The sequence below is a fragment of the Leptodactylus fuscus genome, chromosome 1 (genome assembly GCF_031893055.1).
Source record: "Leptodactylus fuscus isolate aLepFus1 chromosome 1, aLepFus1.hap2, whole genome shotgun sequence".
Classification (NCBI taxonomy): Eukaryota; Metazoa; Chordata; class Amphibia; order Anura; family Leptodactylidae; genus Leptodactylus; species Leptodactylus fuscus.
In genome coordinates, this window is record NC_134265.1 from 234,145,502 (window position 1) to 234,168,941 (window position 23,440).

At 42.6% G+C, this 23,440-nt stretch overlaps 1 protein-coding gene across 1 annotated transcript in view; it reads right to left on the bottom strand.

Moving 5' to 3' along the window:
• The window catches only part of DNAH6 (dynein axonemal heavy chain 6), a 285,907-nt gene that overhangs the window by 161,637 nt on the left and 100,830 nt on the right, over positions 1 to 23,440 (bottom strand). Inside the window, exons 40-44 of the mRNA XM_075284265.1 lie at positions 17,586 to 17,717; positions 13,810 to 13,981; positions 7,885 to 8,031; positions 5,707 to 5,780; positions 4,713 to 4,867 (exon numbers count right to left, since the gene is read on the bottom strand). Of these exons, the coding sequence (XP_075140366.1) occupies positions 4,713 to 4,867; positions 5,707 to 5,780; positions 7,885 to 8,031; positions 13,810 to 13,981; positions 17,586 to 17,717 (680 nt within the window). The remainder of the gene's footprint in view (positions 1 to 4,712; positions 4,868 to 5,706; positions 5,781 to 7,884; positions 8,032 to 13,809; positions 13,982 to 17,585; positions 17,718 to 23,440) is intronic.

Below are 23,440 nucleotides of genomic sequence, written 5' to 3' on the forward strand. Positions count from 1 at the left end.
GATTTGTTACCGTTGCAACAGGCCAGGGCATATTGCTCCTCAATGCTCGACCCCACTGGAAAGGAAAGCTAGCCAAGTGTCCAACAGGGGTGGATTACTTGGTACACAAAAGTCCCATAATCGTGTCCGTTTTCCAGTAGCCTTTGAACTGGGTAACGGTTGGGTTAATACTAGAGCAATGATAGACTCTGGGGCCATGGGGAATTTCATCTCAGCCAAATTCGCCCAGCAAAATGGTGTGCCCATGAGAGCTCTTAAGACCCCCATTAACGTTACGGTGGTAGATGGGTCTCAAATTCAGCCGCAGATCCGATTTGAGACGCCACCGTTGCTTCTGCAGAGTGGAACACTGCATACAGAGGAGCTCTCTTTCCAAATTTTGGAGGGCTTATCTTGTGCAGTAATGCTAGGTCTCCCATGGTTATGCCGGCACTCACCAGTCATAGACTGGAGGCAAGGGGAGATTAAGTGGAGTCCTGAGTGCAAGGGAAGGTGTATGGAGGCTATACCATCAGCCGCCCCTCCAGTGAGACCTTCAAAGCAGGAGGTCTTACCCCCTCAACCTGCAGAGGTCTTTACTGTAAAAACAACTGGGTCTCTGCTAAAACACAGGCCTGGGAATTACTCCACTGACCGGTTGCCAAGGGCAACGCCGCCTCAAAGCAGAAGCAGGAGGCATAAATCTGCAATAAAATCTCATTGTCCCCTGCCATCAGGTGCCAGCCAGGGTTTGCGCCCGCAAGAATTAAGTGGGAAGAAACCAAACTTTAAACTGAGTGTAGGCACAGTATGTGGGCACGATATTAGGACTGGACTTTTTTACTCCCCTGACTTGCCAAACCTTTTATTAAATGGCAAGACTCCACGGCCTGTGCACTCTGCCATGAGTCAGGCCAAGGCCAGGAGCAGAGCAATAGCTGACATCAGACATAGGTCAGGGACGGAGTTTTCCCCAAGGGATTGTGTCTGGCTCACTCCTCGCCATTTTCGTCTCCGACCCGGAGACGCATGGCGTCGTTGCGCCGTGGAGGGGGGTAGTGTTAGGATTGTGCAGTAACTGCGGCCATGACATGGGTGTCGCCGAATGTTCCTCTGCACAGTCCAGGGTTGCAAGGGTTAACCTGCCTTGCAACAGCCGGGCGTGGTCCACTGGTTGATCGACGTGTGTCAACCAATGGACGCTCGGTTTGGGCAGCTGGGCTATTTGCTGGTGACCGTCCCTTGCCTATATAAGGGGGCTGGTCTGGACGCCCGGCGCTCTATAATCAATTCAAAACCTGAATTGATGTGTGTGTGTGCTTGGGTTCCTGCCTGAAATATTATTAGTTTGCCCTAGCTAGTAAATGACCCCTGAGCTAGCAATTCCACAGTTAGTCAGGCAGCATGCTGCCTTGTGTGTGTGGTAAAAGTCAGTAGGGTTAGCTAGCAAAACTTCCCAGACAGGGTGACTGGGAGTGGGCTTGGCAGTAGTTGCCTGGGTGGTTGGGTGGAACTACCACACACAGGGTTTACTTGGTCTCTGGCTAGTCCTGGAGTTCAGGCTAGCCAGTTTGTTTATTTGTGCGGCTGCTCTGACTGCATGCCTCTATGAATGTTAACAGAGCGCACCTGGTCCTTTACTTTAGCTGCAGTGACAGGAACTGTTAGCCTGTGTTCACACCAGATTGATTAGTAGTCAGTGGCCCAGAGGGCTCCATAGGGTTTTCATTTGTTTTTTGTTTTTTTAATAAACCCTGCTGACCATAACAACTAATTATAGTAAGGCCTGAGACTGCAATGGATATATCAGGGACAGATCTATTAGATGGAGGAAACAGTAGTAGTTCAGTCTTAGAGAGATTTAGTTTCATATAGAGCAAAGACATGATATTTGAGACAGCAGAAAGATAGTCACTGGTGCTCTGTATTGGTGCAGGGGTGACGTCACGGGAAGATGTTTATAATTGGGTATCATCAGCATAAAGATGGTACCGGAAGCCAAATCTGGTGATGGTTCGTCCAATGGGGGCTGTGTAGAGAGAGAAGAGCAGGGGGCCTAGGACCGAGCCCTGAGGAACCCCAACAGCAAGGCAAAGAGGGGAAGAAACAGCCTGCAAATGGTACACTGAAAGTGCGGTCTGAGAGATAAGAGAAGAACCAGGAGAGCGCGGTGTCCTTGATGCCGACTCAGCGGAGCATAGTGAGGAGGAGTTGATGGTCAACAGTGTCAAATGCAGTAGAGAGGTCCAAAAGAGTAAGAAGAGAGAAATCACCATTAGATTTAGCCGTCAGGAGATCATTGGAGACTTTTGTGAGGGCCGTTTCAGTAAAGTGCAGAGCATGGAAGCCAGATTATAAGGGGTCAAGCAGAGAGATAGCGGATTAAATGAGAAAAGACCAGGCGTTTCAAGATTTTAGAGATGAAGAGGAAGTCAGAGACGGGTTGATAGTTAGCAGCACAGGACGGGTCCAGGGAGGGGTTTTTCAATAGCGGGGTTATAGCAGCATGCTTGAAAGAGGCTGGGAAAATTCCAAAAGAGAGAGAGAGGTTAAATATTTTAGTAAGGTAAGTCGTGACCGCAGGCAACATAGATTGGAGAAGGTGTGAGGGGAAGGGGTCACTACTGCAGGTCATAGGGCGAGATGAAGAAAGTAGCTGGGATACATCCTCTTCTGTAACAGGTTCAAAAGATGAGAATGGACAGTCTGAAGTGTGGTTGGTGACAGGATCAATTACTATGGTAGGTGAGGGAATCAATGCCACCTGGGGATTGGGCAGTTATTTCCTGACGGATATTATCAATTTTATCATAGAAATAAGTGGCCAGATCATCAGCACTAAGGTCTGTGAATGGCGTCTGCACCTTGGATGTAAGGAGTGAAAAGTTTCAAAAAGGCTTTTAGGGTTACTGAAGAGAGAAGAGATGAGAGCGGTGAAATAGACTTGTTTGGCGAGGTAAAGGGCAGATCTATATGTTTTAAGCATAAATTTAAAGTGGAGGAAATCTGCAGGTGTACATGATTTTCTCCACAGACTTTCGGCACACCTAGAGCACCGCTGAAGAAAACGTGTTTGTGGTATGTGCCAGGGTTGCTGCCTCCTGTGTCGAACTTTACGAGTGGAGGGGGGAGCCACCTCATCCAATGCATTTTTAAGAGTTTTATTATAGTGACTGGTGGCCAGATTGGGACAGGAGATTGGGGACAGAGAGGACTGTAGAGTATCTGAGAGGTGCTGGGTGTCGATAGCACGCAAATTCCTATATGTATGATGGGTAGGTGTATCCTGTGAAGGGGAGAGAGCACTGATGGTGAAAAACAGAAGGTTATGATCAGAGAGCAGCAGAGAAGAGTTAGTAAATTTAGAAACTGTGAGGAGTCGATGGAAAACAAGATCAATCGTGTGTGGAGGAAGAAGAACATTGTGAAAAACCAAAAGAAGTGGTTATTTAGAGAATCTGTGAGGCAACTGGGGAGTGAGGGGTGTCAATAGGGATGTTAATGTCACCCATGATGAGGGTAGGAATTTCACTGGATAAAAAGTAGGGAAGCCAAGAAGTGAAGTGATCCAGAAATTGGTAGGGTGAGCCAGGTGGACGGTAGATCCCGGCTACATGTAAGGAGAGTGGGCGGAAAAGTCTGATAGCATGGACTTCAAATGAGGGGAATGTGAGTGAGGGTACAGACTTCAAATGAGGGCAGTTTAGTGACAGAAGTAAGCCTAACCCACCACCCTGCCTATTATCAGGCCTAGAGGTATGTGAGAATTGTAGGCCACCATGAGACACAGAGATACCCACAGTTTGGAGAAATTTCCACTACAGCTAGTAGCAGGGGAATGGAGAGAGACAGCAGATGGTTCAGTGATTTGTGAGAACATCTAATTTGTTGCACAGAAGCACAAGGTGGGTTAAGGTGGATAAGGAAGGTGAACCGAGAATGAGAACTGCACATAGGTGATGGAAAGAAAGAGCGACTGATGTAGATAGATATAACAGGAGAGGGGGAATGGGTGGTAAGTTTGAAAAAAAGCAACAAATAGAATTTTAAAAAATGCAGTGAGCATGGTGGGACTATTGTCAAATGTGATTTAAGGACTTGCAATTTTTTTGGTGTGGTTATTCTACTGAGCTGTCTTCTGCCCCGACTTACTGCCATGCAGCACACTTGTGGTTGAATCACCACACTCTACTACTAAATTAGCTTATGAAACAATTAATTAATTAAACACATTAACTAAGAAAACTATTCACAGAAAAAAAAAAGACTTGCAGGTCTATATGCATAATAAACAAGCATTAAGTAACAAGCATAGGCTTAGCCCCTAAGCAAACTTTTGACTCCCTCCCCCCCCACACACACACACACAGACTAACACCCCATTTCCTGGCCCCTACATGGTATAATGCCCCTTTTACATACACTATAAAGTGGTATACGTACTATACACACAGTATAAAATCACATAGCAGGCCCCATACAAAATCATGTCCAATAGTGGCCCCTCCACACATTACATAGTATATGTACAGTGTTACTGACGTGATATGGGAATCATGGAAGGCTGAAATGGATAGGCTACTATGGTGGTAGTTCTGCCACTTTTGGAAGAACTTAGTTCTACAAGTCAACATAAATGTACAGTACATTGCATTAGAAATCTCAATTTCACTTATGTGTGTATGTTTTGTTCTTGACAGTGACTACACTGCAACACTATTTATAGCCTGTACCTGGAGACATGCTCTATTGCATCCTGGAAAAATACCAGCTTGACATCTTTAGTATTAGTCATATTATAGTCATCAAGATAGTCTTGCAACACTGATTTAATCTTCTCCATATCAGTCAGGTCCTCATAAACCCTGTCAGCCTTGTCTGCTCCAACCTAAAATCAGAAAGTACATGACATTTCTTTTAGAGGAAGAAGAATGTTAAAAATCCAGATCCAGGAAAAAAAAATCTGAAAAATATGGTTAAATAAAATGTTCACAATCTGTGTAAATGCACAATCTATAGTTAATAACGTTCCTATAAAGCTAACTGACCTTAATTAATTAGCATACAAAACATTAACAGTTTTCTAATATATTTTCATGAAAAATATTTCACATTTTTCACACACTATTTCTGGATTTTGCCCTATCTTTGTTAAATGAATAATCACATGGTCCATTTTTTTCATTAATTGTTGTTCATCTGGGTTTGTATTTTTCTAATTTTAAGACCTTCTAATGACCAGATTTTTTGTATTATGTCATAATATATAAAACCATAGAATTCAAAGAGGAGTACTCTGTTTTTCTTATAGATAGATAGATAGATAGATAGATAGATAGATAGATAGATAGATAGATAGATAGCACATGTAGGGAGAGTTAATATTTACGTATTTTGTCTAGAATTTATTAACTAGAATACACTCTGACACAACGTCTCTCAAAGAACATCAATGGAAGATAATTTCATGTTATATTTGACACACTTTGTTGAATGATGCAATTCTACTAGACATACTCTATATGGTTAATAGCTTGATATAGCTGACATTTGTGTGATTGTATGCAAGATAACCGACCCAAAGGCCTGTCATACTGTCACTGCAGGGGCTGTGTGTAAACATATGTACCGTGTCTACAGAATAGCCTGGAATGGATGTTTTCATACTGTTTATTTCACTGTAAAGTGTACTTGATCACTGTCAACTTGAAGACCATCTGTTTTTACCTTAATAAAATCACCAAAAATAATTGGATTTGTGACAAAGTAATCTGGATCAATCTGAACCCCAAAATGTTTACCTGCAAAAATAAAATAGTAGGTTAATAAATGAATGGTTTATAATCTGTTCTCTATTTTATAACCCAATTTACTATATAAATATTGTATTTATATTAAATGGATCACTTAAAAAACGGACACATTAACATCAGTTACGCTAGGTTCACACCTGCGTTCTACTTTCCGTTCTGTGCTTTCCGTCTTCTGCATGCCAGAAAACGCAAAGCACAGACCGGGTCCGGCCGTGAGCGGCGGTGAGCGTTTTATGCTCTCCGCCGCGAAACCGGATTTTTTAATGCGGACACAGAGTACTGCATGTCCGACTCTGTGTCCAGATTATAAAACCCGGTTTCGCAGCGGAGAGTGCAAAACGCTCACTGCCGCTCACGGCCGGACAGCTTTCTCACCCATTCAAATGAAAGGGGTTAGAAAGCCTCCTGCAGGTTTCCGTCTCCTGCCCCTGTTTTATGCAGGAAACAGAAACCTGCACAACGGAGAGGGCAACGCAGATGTGAACGAGCCCTTAGTGTCAGTTAATGTCTGTTATGATAGGTGTCCGTTTTTGTTTTGTTTGTTTTGTTGTTTTTTTTAAACAGACACCTTCATAACAGAATCCAACGGTAGTATGAACCCTGCCTAACATCTTACCCGGTTTCGCGGCGGTGAGCATAAAACGTTCACCTCCGCTCACGGCCGGACAGCTTTCTCACCCATTCAAATGAATGGGTGAGAAAGACTCCTGCAGGTTTCCATCTCCTGCTCTGTTTTATGCAGGAAACGGAAACCTGCATTATGGAGAGGACAACGCAGATGTGAACGAGCCCTTAGGCTCAGGCCCCACATTGCAGCTTTTTTTGTTGTAGATTTGCTGTGTTTTTTTGAGGCAAAGCAAAAAATGGCTACAAAAGGAACAGGAAATACATAGGAGGCTCTTTTACATCTACCCTCTGCTCAGTCCACTTCTGGGTTTGGCTCAAAAAAAGGCAGCAAAATCTGCAATATAAAAAGCTGCATTTCCAAAACATGGGTCTCAGTCTTAGTCCCTCTATTTCTTTGCTTGCCAAACTATGTCAAATCTTTTCTGTATTTTATAGTAGACATAATAGTGTATATATGAATCAATCTGTTAAAGATAATGTGTCACCAAAATAGCCTATGTTCTTAAGCCAAATTTGTATGATAGACATCTTTTGATTATTTTATTTTTCATATTCCTTGTCAATACTGATATTAAAAAAATAAAATAAGTTTAATATCCTGCAATTTTGACTTGGTCCACTAAAGACTAATGGAATCCTTACACTCGATAATCTTGATAATCCTATAGGGGTTTTTATTGCAGCAGTGACCTCATTTATATCACAAACAAGATAGGATCACAATAGATGTTCAAACCTTTGTAGATAACACCTATAGTGACACATCAATACATCAACTAACAATAGATGAGGTCACATCCTATATACTCCCAATCCCTACACAGAGCATGTCTAGAAAACTCTCAAATGTACCTCAAGGAGTTGTGTGTCAGTTTTATTCTCTGAAGTGATCATTTAAAGAAAAAATGGTTAATCCCCTATTGATAATTATTATTGTAATTGATTAATTATGTATTGTATTGTAATGTATTGTAATTATTGTAATTGATAATTATTCTTAATCCTGCTATATTTTTGACTAGAGACCTGCTGCGAGTCCCAGGCTTAGTCAAGTGGATGGGCTTAATATGTCTTTTGCTTTACAACAGACAAATATAGCAGGGAGGCTTCTGCTCCACCCAGGTGACTAACACTGGACAAGGTGGTGAGGAGGTAAGGGGACATGGTGGACTTTGGCACAAAGAGAAGATCTCTTAATATATTTTGCAGTTTGAATTATAAGATGAGACAAATCAGCCTCAATGTGGTTTCAGAAACTATTTTTGTGCATATTCTGTGTTTAGTGTTACTTTAAGCATCTGATGTGGATACCAACATGTCACCCTCTTGAATACCCAGAACATTGGCTAAGCTAAATTTTTTATCATTCCAATTTCCGTGTAAGTGATTTGATGTTTTGGCTTGGTTCAGTGCCATAGCTGCCAATGTTAGTTTACTGTATGATAAGGGCATACAAAACACTTACTGGCCATCTCAGACAGCATTGTATGGAAATATTGCTTGTCTTCACTGTTGATTAGACGATCATGAAAAATTCTTTGACATTCATGACAAAACAATCTGAAAATTTGCGACTGATCACGTACTGATCCTGGATCACACTGTAGAATGCCTGTGGAATATATGATCTTACGTGAATCTCTACAACACATGCACCAATATATAATAAAAAAAATTATAGGAAGACTATAAATAAACAGTTTAATGCACATCTTCAAGATGGTGCAGGTTACGGATACTTAGCTTGGTTCCATTAATGTAGTCAGTACATATGTAAATCTTATGCAGCTGTATGCTTATAAGTTTTACATCAAGTAGGAAAGAGCTAAGGTTCATGGTATAATAGATTATGTTGGGAGCTGTGGACTAACATTGAATGCTAATGATCTCATATTTATCACAGATGCAAACATACAGCCTATTTCCATATCTGTCTATGCAAATCAAATATAGTACTTTACTCATAGCTAGAATACATGAAGTATGTGTGACATAGAACTGTAATAGGATAAATAAGCCCAGTAAATAGCTGACCAAAATAATGCACTGTTAGAAATTTCCATCTATTCTTATATAAGAGTAATGTTATACGCCACCATCACAGGGGGACTAGGATATGCTCTGGCCTCTTCACTGCATACCAAACACAGTGCCATACACTCTATAGTGGCTGTTATTGGTAAAGCAGCTCTACCCTATTCATTAGAATGGAAGTGAACTACAGCATAGCTATGTGGCCAATGAATATGATTACCCTTGGCTGAGAAGGTGAATGACATGGTAGGGACCATAGTATAGTGTATACCGAAAGACTCTATAATACATTCTTCCCCCATTATTCAAAAGAATGGAAACTGAACTGCAATAGAGCAGCATGGCCGCTATACAGTGTACAGAGTAAATGAGTTTTAATGTGGATAAATGTGAAGTGGGCCGTGGAAATAAGTTTTACAATTATGCATTAAATAATAAAACACTGGGTTAGACTACTGCTGAAAACTACTGGGGATATTGATGAACAGTAAACTTAACTTTAGGAACCAGCAGGGTCGGACTGGCCCGCCGGAGCACCGGGGAATCCCCCGGTGGGCCCCAGGCCCCGACTATATAGAAGCACTGGTCAGGGGCCCGATCGGGATGTCAGGGGCTGGTTCGGGCCCCTGTCCAGTGCATTTGCATTGATAAACTGAGCGATGCTGCTAGTGGCAGGGGCTGGAACAGTAAGTTCGGGGCCCCAGGCTGCAGGCAGCGCTGTAATGAATAAAGAAGCACGGCTGCTGCAGTTTCCCAGGGCCCCGACACTTACACAGAGGCCTCCTGCCAGTGCAATCTTAGGAAGCGATCTCTCTGCAAGCCCGGACTTTCCCCCCTCCCCCTCCCAGCAGTGAGTCATCGCTTACATCGGCCTGTGTGGGGACAGAGGAGTCTGCTGCTGCTTCACAAATGTGAGTATATTTTTTTCTTTTTTTTGGTAAAATGTAATATTTAACCCCTTCCCGACATGCGCCGTAATAGTACGGCGCGTGTCGGGTCTGTAACTATGGCTTTAAGCAGTAGACAACCGGCTCTAATGCCTCCGATCGGTCCCCGGACCGATCGGAGGCATTAACCCCTCCGGCGCTGCTGTCAAAGGCGCCGGAGGCGCCATCTTCCCGGTGGCGCATGGGCGCCGCCATTTTGGCAGGGATCGCCGGCTCCTGGAGCATGCTCCAGGGCCGACCCCCCATTGCCATGACAGCCGGGAGCCTTGTTAAAGGCTCCCAGCCGGTCTGCAAATTCTCTCTTTTGCAGGCTGGTGTATACAGCCTGCAAAAGAGATGATGATTTTTTGCAATGCATTGCAATGCATTAGCATTGTAATGCATTGCATTAGTGATCAGACCCCCTGGGGTTCAACACCCCTAGGGGGTCTAATAAATGCAAAAAAAAAAATAAAAAAAAAATATAAAAAAATATAAAAAGTATTAAAAGTTCAAATCACCCCCCTTTCCCTAGAACAAATATAAAAGTAGTTAAAAACTGTGAAACATATACATGTTAGGTATCCCCGCGTCCGAAATCGCCCGCTCTACAAATCTATAAAAATATTTTTCCTGTTCGGTAAACGCCGTAGCAGGAAAAATAGTCAAAAGTGCCAAACCGCCGTTTTTTCACTGTTTTAATTCTGATAAAAATTTGAATAAAAAGTGATCAAAGCAATAACATTTCCCGAAAATGGTAGAACTAAAAAGTACATCCGGCCCCGCAAAAAAGACGCCCTATGCATCCCCGTACACCTATGTATAAAAAAGTTACGGCCGTCGGAATATGGCGACTTTTAGAAAAAAAAAATTTTAACACCGTTTTGGAATTTTTTTTAGGGGTCAAAATGTAAATAAAACCATATAAATTTGGTATCCCTGGAACCGTACCGAAACACAGAATACAGGGGACAGGTCATTTTGGCTGCACAGTGAACGCCGTAAAACCAAAGCTCGTAAGAAAGTCGCAGAAATGCATTTTTTCTTCAAATTCACCCCATTCTGAATTTTTTTCCTGCTTCCCAGTACATTATATAGAATAATTAATGGTGGCATCATGAAGAAAAAATTGTCCCGCAAAAATTAAGACCTCATATGACTCTGGGAGCGGAGAAATAAAAAAGTTATGGGGTTTAGAAGGAGGGGAGTCAAAAACGAAAAACGAAAATCAAAAAATGCCATCGGCGGGAAGGGGTTAATATGTATATGTGTACATTTGTTTAACTCTTAAGTCCTATCATGGTGTCTATCATACACCACTACCATACACATATCATTATAATAGACACCATGATAGTACTTAAGGGTTAAAGCATGTGTCTTGTATACTGTGTGAGGACTGTATGTTTGTATACAGGTATGTGTGTGTGTATATACAGCATTCTATAATAATGTGTGAGTGTATGGATATATGTTAGTATATATGGCATATATGGTATATGAATGTATATAAATGTGTATATGCTAGATATATATATCTATATATAGATAGATATCTATATATATTTATATAGATAGGTGTGTGTGTGTGTGTGTGTGTGTGTGTGTGTGTGTGTGTGTGTGTGTGTGTGTGTGTGTGTGTGTGTGTGAGTATATATGAATGTATATGTATGAGTTTGTAGGTAACTGTTGCAGTTTTTGGAAATCGCAGCACTTATATTTATGGAAACACCTATAGTGTCCCTATAGGTATAATGGAAGCAGAAAGTCCTCAGAGCAAACCTCTGTGGAGTTTCTGCAAAAAGCGCTACAGGAAAACTGACATGTTGCCGCCGGGGGTTTTCCCACAGCGCTTTTTGACTGTGGGACGCTGTGTTAGGTCTTATCGTTATAGTGTGATGTACAGTATATTGAGATTTTAAGGAGGAGCTCTTACCACCTGGGGCACATGCGGTTTTATATACCGCTAGAAAGCCGACAGTGCGCTGAATTCAGTGCAGCTTTCCGATTCTGTGCCCCCGGTGAAGAGCTATCGGTCCCGGTACTGTAGCTCTTCACTGTCAGAAGGGCGTGTCTTACAGTCAGTCAGGAACGTCCTTCTTCCCAGCAGCGCCTATTGTGCTGTACTGTGAGATCGGGGAGGAACGCCCCCTCCCCTCCTGATAATGCTCGTCCATAGACGTGTACTGGGGGTGGTAGCGTTCCTCACCACTCAACGTCATCACTAGGCGGTAAGCAAAGCCCCCTCACACAGTACAGCGCAATAGACACTACTGCGAGGAAGGGCGTTACTGATTGACTGTTAGAAACGCCCTTCTGACAGTGAAGAGCTATGGTACCGGCACCGATAGCTCTTCACCCAGGGCACAGAACGTGAAAGCTGCACTGAATTCAGCGCACTGTCGGCTTTCTAGTGGTGTATTAAACCGCATGTGCCCCAAATGGTGAAAGGTCCTCTTTATGGATTAGGCACAACAGTGAGATGCAGTGTTTTTCATTGAGCTTTTGGTCCCCAGCACCCTGTTATGCTCCTGCCTGTGTCTGTTCAGTCTCATGGCCTTATTTCTGGAAATCCTGTATCTAATTGGTTTCAGTGGTCACATGAGGTGCAGGACTCCCAGCAAGGAGGTGCCGGCACGAGACTAAATGGACACTGGCGGCGAACAATGGAGCAATGGGGACAGGTGAAGGCACTTTTTATTTTTTTATTTTACACCTCCCGCCAGGCAAATGGGTTGATCCAATTCCTGGACAAATCTTTAAAGGATTTATCCAACTTTATAATATTGATGGTCTGTCCTTAGGATAGGCCGTCAATATTACATCTGTGATAATACAACAGCCAGGACCTCTGCAGATCAGCTATTCCAGGACAGTGCGGCTATAGGTAATGGTAACATTTCTAGGAGCCATGCTGATCACTTTCCATACAGAGTGTAGCAGTAGGTTTAGGTAGTGTGTTGTTGCACATTGTATGGCAGGTGAGCAGCATGGCTCCCGAGATGGTATTACCTTTAGCTGCCCTGTCTCGGCATCGCTGGTCTGCAGGGTCCTGGTGGTGGGCCCCTAGAAACAATTCCACTGGTGGGCCCTAGACACCCCAGTCCGACCCTGGGAACCAGTGTCAGGCAGCTGCTGCAAAAGCCAATAAAATCATGGGGTGCATTAAGAGAGGAACAGATGCTCACAACTAGGATATCATTTTGCCTTTATACAAATCACAGGCTAGGCAATATGTAGAATACAACAGGATATAGCAGAACTGTGAAATGGAGATAGTGTAGAAGAAAGCATCAAGATAATTAGGGGATGGGTGGATTAGAATATAAAGATGTATTATCAAATTTGGGGTTGTTCAAAATAGGAGTTTGGGACGACCTGATTATGATGTACAAATATATGTAGTAGCTACCTCATTACAAGTAGCAAAGGGTGCAAACTGCAGTGCAGATCAGGATTTCCACCAGCATATCACCAGCAGATACCTCTAAATCAGTGGTCCCAAACCAATTTTACACCCTGAGCACCACATTTGGTATAGAGAGCCAATAATGAGCCACATTCAATGCATATATTGTGCATGTATCTGATTCTAAATAGTATGATTTGTGTACATATTTGCTGAATATCAGGTTGTTTCTATAGAAATAGTTTCTCCTTACAAGCAGCAGATTCTCTCCATGTCCAATGTCAGTTTAGGTGCAACATGCTGTTCTAGTCCTGAAACATACAGTATTATGCCTGCACCATTTTACTGCAAATTCAAGAGCTGTGCAAGTACAGATGAAAGTACTACACCCTATTCTTCTGCATTTGCGCCACTTCTGGGAATGCTAGAAGCTAGAATGGGCATGGTTTTCTTTCAATGGGATGTGCCGATGGCTACGTTGAATGACGGGCTACGTTGAAGGGCAGAAGACGGGTGTGGTGCAAATACAATCACAGAACTAGAGCCGTGTTCACGCAGTGTTCACACCAAAAACTTTAAGCAAGGAACTAAACTGCACACGCCTCCTGCACCACCGCATGCGAGCAGACGGTGGCGCAGTGACCTGAACAGGCAGAGATGTTACAGTAGGCAGCTGAGAGCCACAAAGTAGGGTGACGTGTGGCTCGTGAACTACAGTTTGGGCATTTATGCGCTAAATAATATCACTCTATAGGCAATTTCTGCTTCTCATTGAAATTAATTTGAGGAAGATTTGTTTTGTGGCGGATTCTGACACAAACATTTCTCTTTATAAACATACATAAAATATGTTCCAATTAAAACACTGCGTATTGTTCCAATCACAACAGTAGGTTTTTCTATGTATATACCTCAGCAGCTTCCATTCAACTACACATAGGCAAAATACATTTAATTCTTACTTCAAGGCATTTCCAATTAAAAAAAAAAAATATTTCAATGATAATAACAAAAACTGTACCTTGAACGCACTTTGACAAGTCCCGTAAATTAAATACATAATGGGATTTTGCAGGAGTAGGGAGAAGATCAATGCTCATTCTATGGTAAATTTCTACTGCAGCATCCACTATATTGGTTGCACTCTGCTTTACTGCTGGAGGAAAATCCATCAGAAAGCCGTTTAGGATTGCCTGGGTAAAGTAGAACACAAAGTAACTGAACAGGAATTTGAGATTAGTCTTTCTTTTAACCAGAAAATATATTGACATTTCTAGTTTCGTAATACTACTTTAGCACTGATAAAAGTAATAAAACATTTTGAATAAAATAACTAAAAAAAACTACCATATTCACAAACATATGTGATCTAGCTCATCTTCTATATGTGGCAGATTTGAAATTCTATATTATCCCTCTATCCTATGTACAGTATGCCACCCCTCTAGAATACTAACTTGAGTGGTCGTTGGGTGAGGTTGTGCTTTTTAGTTTGGTTTTGGTTGCTTCATATAGAGGTAGGACATTACAATAGATATGACATCTGCAGTTACAGATCGAGAAACAGGAGGCTCACAGCTCCATCTGTCTGGCTATTAATTCTAAAATATTTGAGTACAAAGAATGAGCAGCTGAAGACTGACCATCTGCTTCCAGGTAAACATGGAGAGAAAGAGGCATTGGAAATAATATGTCTTCCTCCCCAATCAACTGTAATGAGTGAATCTGACAATCCAGTTATTCCGTATAGCAGATGATTCCCCTAAACAGCAAACACAGTCCTCAAATCCACTCAGTTCTAAATTGTTATTCTATGTACATGATCTTTCTGCTGTCATTTGCTATATATAATGCAAACTGTACATTTTACATATTATCATAGGTCTCTACATAACATTAAACATAATATGTATTATAAAATGTGATTATTATATTTTACATTTTATTAAGTTTTACTTACTTTACTAAGTATTAAATTTTACTATTTTTTCATATTATTTATTTCTTTTGTTTACTTGTATAGCCCATCATACTCGCAGTGTTTTACAACCAGTCACTTTCCCATATATAGGGCTCACAATCTACATTACCTATCAGTATGGGATATGGGAAGAAATCCACACAAATAGGAGGAGAACACACAAACACCTTCCAAATGTTGCCCATAGCTGCAAGATAAAAGTGCTAACCACTGAGCCACTTTTATTTGTGCTCTAGAGTTTACACTGCTAACACTGGGTTCACATTTGCGCCCGATCTCCGTTTTCAGGGTTCCATCTTCTGCCGACAGAAGACAGAAACCTGGCAGACTGTGTGGGCTGTGAGCGCCGGTGAGCGTTTTGTGCTCTCCACAGCGAAACCGTTTTTTTTTTTTAACCAGACACAAAGTCCTGCACGTTCACGGCCGGACAATTTCCAAACCCATTCAAATGAATGGGTTTGAAAAATGACTGCAGGTTTCCGTCCCCTGTCCAGTTTCAGGCAGGAAACAGAAACCTGCAAAACGGAGACCGGAGCGCAGATGTGAACGAGCCCTTAGCTGAGTTTGTGGAGTTGTTTGCACTTACTTACAGGATAACCATCAAGTTTGCCTATAAACATGAACCACAGTCTTCATTTGGACCAGGGATGCCAGCTGTGTGGATTCTGGGCTCTAAATTAATTTTAGGGAACTAACTAACATAATGGGTTGGGTTATGAATAGAGATGAGCAAACAGTAAAATGTTCGATATTCGATATTCGTTTCGAATAGCCGATCAATATTCAACTATTCAAACGAATCTCAAACCCCATTATAGTCTATGGGGAAAAATGCTTTGTTTCAGGGGATCCCACCACTCGACTCAGGAGAGTCACCAAGTCCACTATCACACACCAGGAAATGATGCCAACACCCTGGAATGCAGAGCTGAGTGTGCAACATGGTTCAATACACACTCAGCACTGCTACATCAGATGCAGCAGAGCTGAGTGTGCAGCAGGTTCCGCACTGCTACATCAGCTGGTCCCTGCTACTGCGCTCAGCTGGACTACTCCGGAGATGCCAAGCAGAGTGCATGCCCAGCACTGCTACATCGGAGATGAAGCAGAGCTGGCCGTTCACTGAGCTTGGCTACTCCGGAGTAGCCGAGCTGAGCGCACGGCCCGATGTAGCAGTGCTGGCCAATGTAGCAGTGTGCAATGTAGCAGTCCGATGCAGCAGAGCTGAGTGTGCAGCAGGGTTCAGCTGAAGCCCAATAGCCCAATAGAGGGCGCTGCCTGAGAATATACAAATCTGTCTTCCATGATGTAATTAGGAAGACAGTGCCTCAGTCATGCAGCCCAATAGAGGGCGCTCCCTTTAACATCATGCCTGACCTTCCCAGAGGCCTTTGCTGCAATGCAATGATGTGGGATTTTACCAAGTACAGTCTCTCAGCCGAGGACAGCTGTTAGCTGTATTTTTGTGAACTTTTGGTATTTTTTGAAAAATATACAAAACCAAGCGTCCACTAATAGAACCAAGCAGGTGAATTATCTAAACAAAGGTCTACTAACACTGTAAGGCTTGGTTCACACATCAGTATGCCATCCGTCCATTTGAATTCAGTTTGAGACTTTAAAACGGACTGATGCACATACTGAATGTATACTGACACCTTTTATGCTGATAGCAAACCCCTTTCCATCCCCTAGAGGACAGATAAGGGGATTAATAGTAGTAATTGTAAACAGAGTAGAGATAAGGACATTTATTATAAGTCCTTATCTCTACTCTGTTTACAATTGCTACTTATTAATCCCCTTATCTGTCCTCTTGGACAGCATAAAAAGGTGTCAGTCAGTGGCATAATCTTTTCAGACCCCGAGTAGAATGATTGGTGGACCGGGAGAGGTAAGAAACATAAAAAACACTGTTACCTCTCCACGATCCGTGCAGACTTCGGCCTACCTGCGCCCTGGGTCATGTGACGTCTGACGTCATTGAAGATCAACTACTTTGGGGCCGACAGCGTAGGAGACGGGAGATAGGTGAGTAACAGAGTTTTTCTATGTTTTTCTCCCCCTGGGTCTCCGATTATTATACTCTGGGGTCTGAAAAGACCCCAGAGTATAATAATTGTTTAATAATTGTTTATGGGTGTCCACAGTGGGACATAATACTGTGTGCAGGGGTCACTATGGGGTACAATACTGTGTGCAGGGGTCACTATGGGGGATAATACTGTGTGGAGGGACCACTATGGGGGATAATACTGTGTACAGGGGCCACTATGGGGAATAATAGAGCACGCGGGAATGCGTAGGAAGGGGTCGGTCGAGGTCTTCGGCGTCGGTGTCGGTCGGGGGGGGGGGGGGGGGGTTGGGGCATTTCAAAAGTTTGCCACGGGGCCCCGCCATTCCTAGTTACGCCTCTGGTGTCAGTATACAATCAGTATGTGCATCAGTCTGTTTTTAGTCTTAAACTGAATTCAAACAGACGGATGGCATACTGATGTGTGAGCCAAGCATTATATAGAATCTCCTCAATGTGAGCCTAGGAGAAATGTTTAAGGAGTTGAAAAACGATAAAGTAACAGAAATACCCTAAACCATGTGCAGCGAAACATCCCAACATGCAACACACAACTATGTCTGGGCTATTCCAAATGACCTTTTATGACTCTTCTGCTAATTATAGGGTTGATACATTTCTGCCTAAGATAAAATATTTCCTCTTTTGAAATAAGGAAAATCAAATCTTACAGAAGCTTGTCAAAATACATGAAATTGACGTTAATGTTTTTTTTCCTGGTTGTGTTGAAGGAATCACTGACCTGAAAAATCTGTTTAAGGCTGTGCTCGGAGGGTGTTGGCAGGCATAGCATGCTGAAGTGTCGTATAAAGCGTGGAGTTACTGGATTCCGACCCCCACCTGGAGGAGCACAAGCAGCTGCAATAGTTACATCCTGAGGGAGAAGAAAATAACATCATGCACAATTTGAATCAAATAGGACAGTGAGATACAGAACTAAGAAGCCAAGACTACGAAATGATACGCACATTAGAATATACCCGCAAAATAGAAATACAATACGGCTCTCCAATTTATAAGCAGTCTGCATAACATTGTTTCCAGCTGTGAAATCTATTGTCCAGAAGAGAAAAATATACTTTTTTTTTTTTGCTGGAGATAAAACATTATAGGGTCATTATGAATTTCACAAGAAGATGATATAGAAAAAGTGCTTATTTGTTGTTGTTTTATCTTATCTGTTATACCAGAATACATTTTCTTATTTCTTAGCAGAAACAGCACCACTGTCATCTATAGTCTCCATAGTGTCTGCTGTTAGTACGATTCAAGTCAACAAGTTTGAGTTCACATACCATATACAACCCATGGACAAGATTGGCACTGGTTCTAGAAGGAATAAAACTCCAGCTTCAGAAATTAATTTTAATATATGCAAAAGCTACAGACATATGTGAAAGGATGAATATTTCAAATATAAATAGAATATGTTAAATAGAATATGTTTAACATGTACACCTGGTTTGATAGAGAACTTGCTAATATATAAGCTTCTCTGCACATCCAAGTAGATGTTACACTGCATCTACTGTAAGGTCTCCCTTTCTGCATGAACCCTATATATGAATGAGGCCCATGTGTGTATTCTATTCAGTGAAATAGAATACAGTATGATAGGTTGGCAGGGATTAGAGAGAGTACGGGCCCAGAACTGCCCCAGTCTTGATTAATAGTACATGCTGACCTGCAATAAATTACCATATTGAAGGGTCACAGCAAAGCAACCTGCACTTGTGGAAATAAATTATTCTGTGTTATTACCACCGTCAATGTCTGGAATAATGAGGATTAGGTGTTTATGTTAGCTACCTCAAGTATTTATACAATTCACATTATGTAAGGACAGGCAAAATAAGACCAGCGAAAGAGATGCCCATGTACATGCAAATAGATTTATCACTGGACATTAGAAGGCTGACATATTTCCATGACTGATTAGAATAATCTAGGTTAGTTTTTAAGCTCCATACTTAATAGTAATTATGTGTCTGGAGACATCTAACAAATAAGCTGGAATCAACACCACGGTATATAAAGAATTTGTAGTGTCTGCTATGGTGAACATCCACAATACTGGCAGAGAAATATCCCTAAAGGTATTTTGTGGCTTAGAAGACCCATTCTATATACCCTATTAGGAAATTCTGACTTCATATAGGAAGTTCAAGTCTTTAGGATTCTCATCTGTATAGCAGAGTGTCTAAACTAGAGAATCTGTCACACTAGAGGATTCGTCCTGCATTACTCGGACAGCCCACGGATTTGAATGATCACTGTGTCATGGCTAAAGGAGTGGTTTGTCTCCTTAAAGGAATTAAACAGTGTCTGGAAGTAGTCTGAATAAAAGAACAAAAATAACACCTTTTACATAGGGTAGGGTGGATATCGTCACTCCATAGGGAGAGACCACCATTTAAGTGTGTGGAGTCTTATTAAGCCATGAGCCTTTTACATATTCTCCATTCCAGTGATAATAGACTGGTGGTCCCCTCCATTACTGGTCCTTAATAGGCTAGAATTCATGATGTCCCATTTGTGGTCAAGTGACTACAGTAGCCAATCACTGGCCTCAATGTTGACCTGTACACAAACAACACGTGACTGCCAAGGCCAGTCATCATATGCCATCTGTGTACAGCTGAGGCAGTTATTGGCGGCAAGATGTCATTGCTTAATGGATCAGTGCTAGAGCAAGGAAAAAGGTCATTTATGTGTTCTTTCACATTTACGTCATGTCCGAACCATATTTCATTTTTTTAGGGAATCAGCCAGTCCCCCCCCCCCCCCCATTTCTCTTTTAGTGGCATAGCAGGGAAGCTGATCTTATGAACAACTAGCTGGTACCCGCGACTTCGTCTGCGGTGACTGTAGAAGTGGGTATATACAGGCGTGGGTAAGGTTTTCGTACCGTGTATAAGGTAAGGGATATGAAATGTAAGTTTGTATCTTGTTTTCCTGTAATTCAGAGAATACGTGAGACTTTTGTGTTGAAGTTAATTTGTATTAGAGCTGCTATACGGTGTTGTGAGAAACTTTACATAGTGACTTTGGGACAGAAGTATTTGAAGTTAACCCTTTCTCGTCGATGGCATTTTTTGATTTTCGTTTTTCGTTTTTGACTCCCCTCCTTCTAAACCCCATAACTTTTTTATTTCTCCGCTCCCAGAGTCATATGAGTTCTTAATTTTTCCTGGGACAAATTTTTCTTCATGATGCCACCATTATTTATTCTATATAATGTACTGGGAAGCAGGGAAAAAATTCTGAATGGGGTGGATTTGACGAAAAAATGCATTTCTGCGACTTTCTTACGGGCTTTGGTTTTACAGCGTTCACTGTGCAACCAAAATGACATGTCCCCTGTATTCTGTGTTTCGTTACGATTCCGGGGATACCAAATTTATATGGTTTTATTTACATTTTGACCCCTTAAAAAAATCCAAAACTGTGTTAAAAATTTTTTTTTGAAAAGTCGTCATATTCCGACAGCCTTAACTTTTTTATACGTCAGTGTACGGGGATGTATAGGGCGTCTTTTTTTGAGGGGTCGGGTGTACTTTTTAGTTCTACCATTTTCGGGAAATGTTATTGCTTTGATCACTTTTTATTCAAATTTTTATCAGAATCAAAACAGTGAAAAAAACAGCAGTTTGGTACTTTTGACCATTTTTCCCGCTACGGCGTTTACCCAACAGGAAAAATATTTGTATAGCTTTGCAGAGCGGGCGATTTTGGACGCGGGGATACCTAACATGTATGTGTTTCACAGTTTTTAACTACTTTTATATGTGTTCTAGGGAAAGGGGGGTGATTTGAATTTTTAATCCTTTTTATTTGTTTTTATATTTTTTTTACTTTTTTTTTTACTTTTTTTTTTGCATTTATTAGACCTCCTAGGGGTATTGACATGGGTGGGCGGTGTCGCGGATTGTCAGAGCGGTGGGGGTCGGCAAACATGGCTGCTCCGGAACGTTAAAGAGAACCTCCTGGAGTATCATTAAGGTGAGGGGCAAAGTGGTAAAGTATATGTATATGTGATTGTGTGGGGTTAGGGGCGAGGCTGTAGAGGGCAATATGAATTTTGTGGCTTGCTATGGTCCAAAGTGTGTGAGATTGCAGAGATGGTGGTGTGTGTTTGGGTTTTGTGGGGGTCCTGGCACAAACGTATGTGCGCTATTGTGACGAAAAGTAGCCTATTGCGCAATCGGGTGTATTAACTATGTCTGTGGAAACTTTCAGCCAAATCGGTCGAGCGGGTTTTGCGTGATTGACTAACAAACATCCAAACACACAAACCCACAAACATCCAAACTCACAAACTTTCACATTTATAATATTAATAGGATGCTAAGTGTTGTGGGTTATAAGAACATAATTAATATATTTCTATATATTATTTCACTCTGCAAAACCTAGAGCTTTAAGATATATAAGAACTACTGGAAGGTTATGTCTGCCCTATATTAAGTGTATATGCTTTTATCAGCCATGGTGTCTTAGGAAGCTGCTATTGCTTGTCACTCTAAAACACTATACTAGCTAGCAAATAAGGAAAATGACTGATTTATATACAATATACGTAGGTAATAGAGATGAGCGAACACTAAAATGTTCGAGGTTCGAAATTCGATTCGAACAGCCGCTCAATGTTCGTGTGTTCGAACGGGTTTCGAACCCCATTATAGTCTATGGGGAACAGATACTCGTTAAGGGGGAAACCCAAATCCGTGTCTGGAGGGTCACCAAGTCCACTATGACACCCCAGGAAATGATGCCAACACCTCTGGAATGACACTGGGACAGCAGGGGAAGCATGCCTGGGGGCATCTAACACACCAAAGACCCTCTATTACCCCAACATCACTGCCTAACAACTACACACTTTCCACATTCAAAAAAACCTCTATCAAAGTGGGAAAATACCTGGAAACCTTCTTTACTCCCCAAATGGATGGACACAAACCCCAATTTAAGCTCAACAAACAGTAACAACCACCCCTTTAAATCACGTTCCCCATGACAACCACAAATGGAATAGGCAATGGGAATTCCAAAAGCCCTCACCCTTAACTGTCATTTTGAGTGTGTGTGTGTGTGTGTGTGTGTGTGTGTGTGTGTGTGTGTGTGTGTGTGTGTGTGTGTGATGTGGTAAGACCTTCCAAAATTCACTTTTCTAGCCCTTAACATGAGCCCTTCCAAACAAAGTTACATGACCTTAAGCTGAGCTACCAGCAGAGATTGAGGCCCTTGGCATGAGTAGAGCCTTGCACCAGCAGTGTTTTTGGCACTTAGGGTGAGTTGAGCCTTGTACCAGCGTGTGTCCCTTAACATCAGGCGGGCCCTAAGTTCTGCGCTTTGCACAAAAGTTCCACATTAACTAGGCTGAATGGTACAAAGATTAGTAGGCCCGAGAACCAGGAACAGGTCTTGCAATGGCTGTCGGATAACGCTTAAAGCACATTGTCCACCAGCCAGTCAGCCTCTACCTCCTCTTACCCAACAGTCTTGTCCTCCTTCCACCCAAAATTCCCAATCTTCTCAGAACAATAACCCCAACTGTCCCTGCTCCCCAGAGCTGTTCTCCCTTCCTTTGACTGTACCGCAACCTGCCCCTCCATTTCGCGATTCCACGGACCTAACAGACGAGTATCTGTGTCCAGATGCTCAAACACTAGAGTCTCCTCCATTCCATCTCCGGTCGATTTGGTGGCGGATGACCAGCAACCCACCCTCATCGACGACGATGAGACGCAGTTGCTGTCAGGGCAGCCAGTTGACATGCGCATTGTGCAGGAGGAGGAGGCGAGACAGGAGTTGGAAGAGGAGGTGGTGGACGACGAGGACACCGACCCCACCTGGACAAGGCAGATGTCAAGCTGGGAAAGTAGTGTGGATGTTGAGGCAGGTGCAGCACCAAAAAGGGTAGCTAGAGGCAGAGACATGTCCAGAGGCAGAGGTCAGCTGCTTTGCCGAAGCCAGGCCAGACCCGGAATGTCCGAAGATGTTCCCTTTTGTACCCAGCCCAGAAAAACTCCCCCATCGAGGGCACGTTTCTTGAAGGTGTAGAGTTTTTTCAAGGAATGCGCCGAGGACAGATATAGTGTCGTCTACACAATTTGCCTCTCGAAATCGAGTAGGGGCCCTGAGAAGAGCAACCTGTCCACCACTTCAATGCACCGTCATTTGGAATCCAAGCAATGGAATCAGTGGCAGGCAGCAACGGCAGGACAAACGTCGCCCGCCGTTCATGCCACTGCCTCTGCTCACAGTGCTGGCGATGCACTCCAGAGGACGAGCCAGGACATCACTTCATCTGCCTCCGCCACTTTGTTGACTTCTCCCTCATCCTCCCCTGTTTCTGTCTTATCTCCTTCTCCTGCACCATCAAAGGCACCATCAGGCGCTTCTTTACAACAACCCACCATCTCTCAGACATTGGAGCGCCGGCAGAAATACACCGCTAACCACCCACCCACGCAAGCCTAGAACGCCAACATCGCTAAACTGCTGGCCCAGGAGAGGTTGGCGTTCCGGCTTGTTGAAACTCCCGCCTTCCCGGACCTGATGGCAACTGTGGCACCTCACTATGCCGTCCCT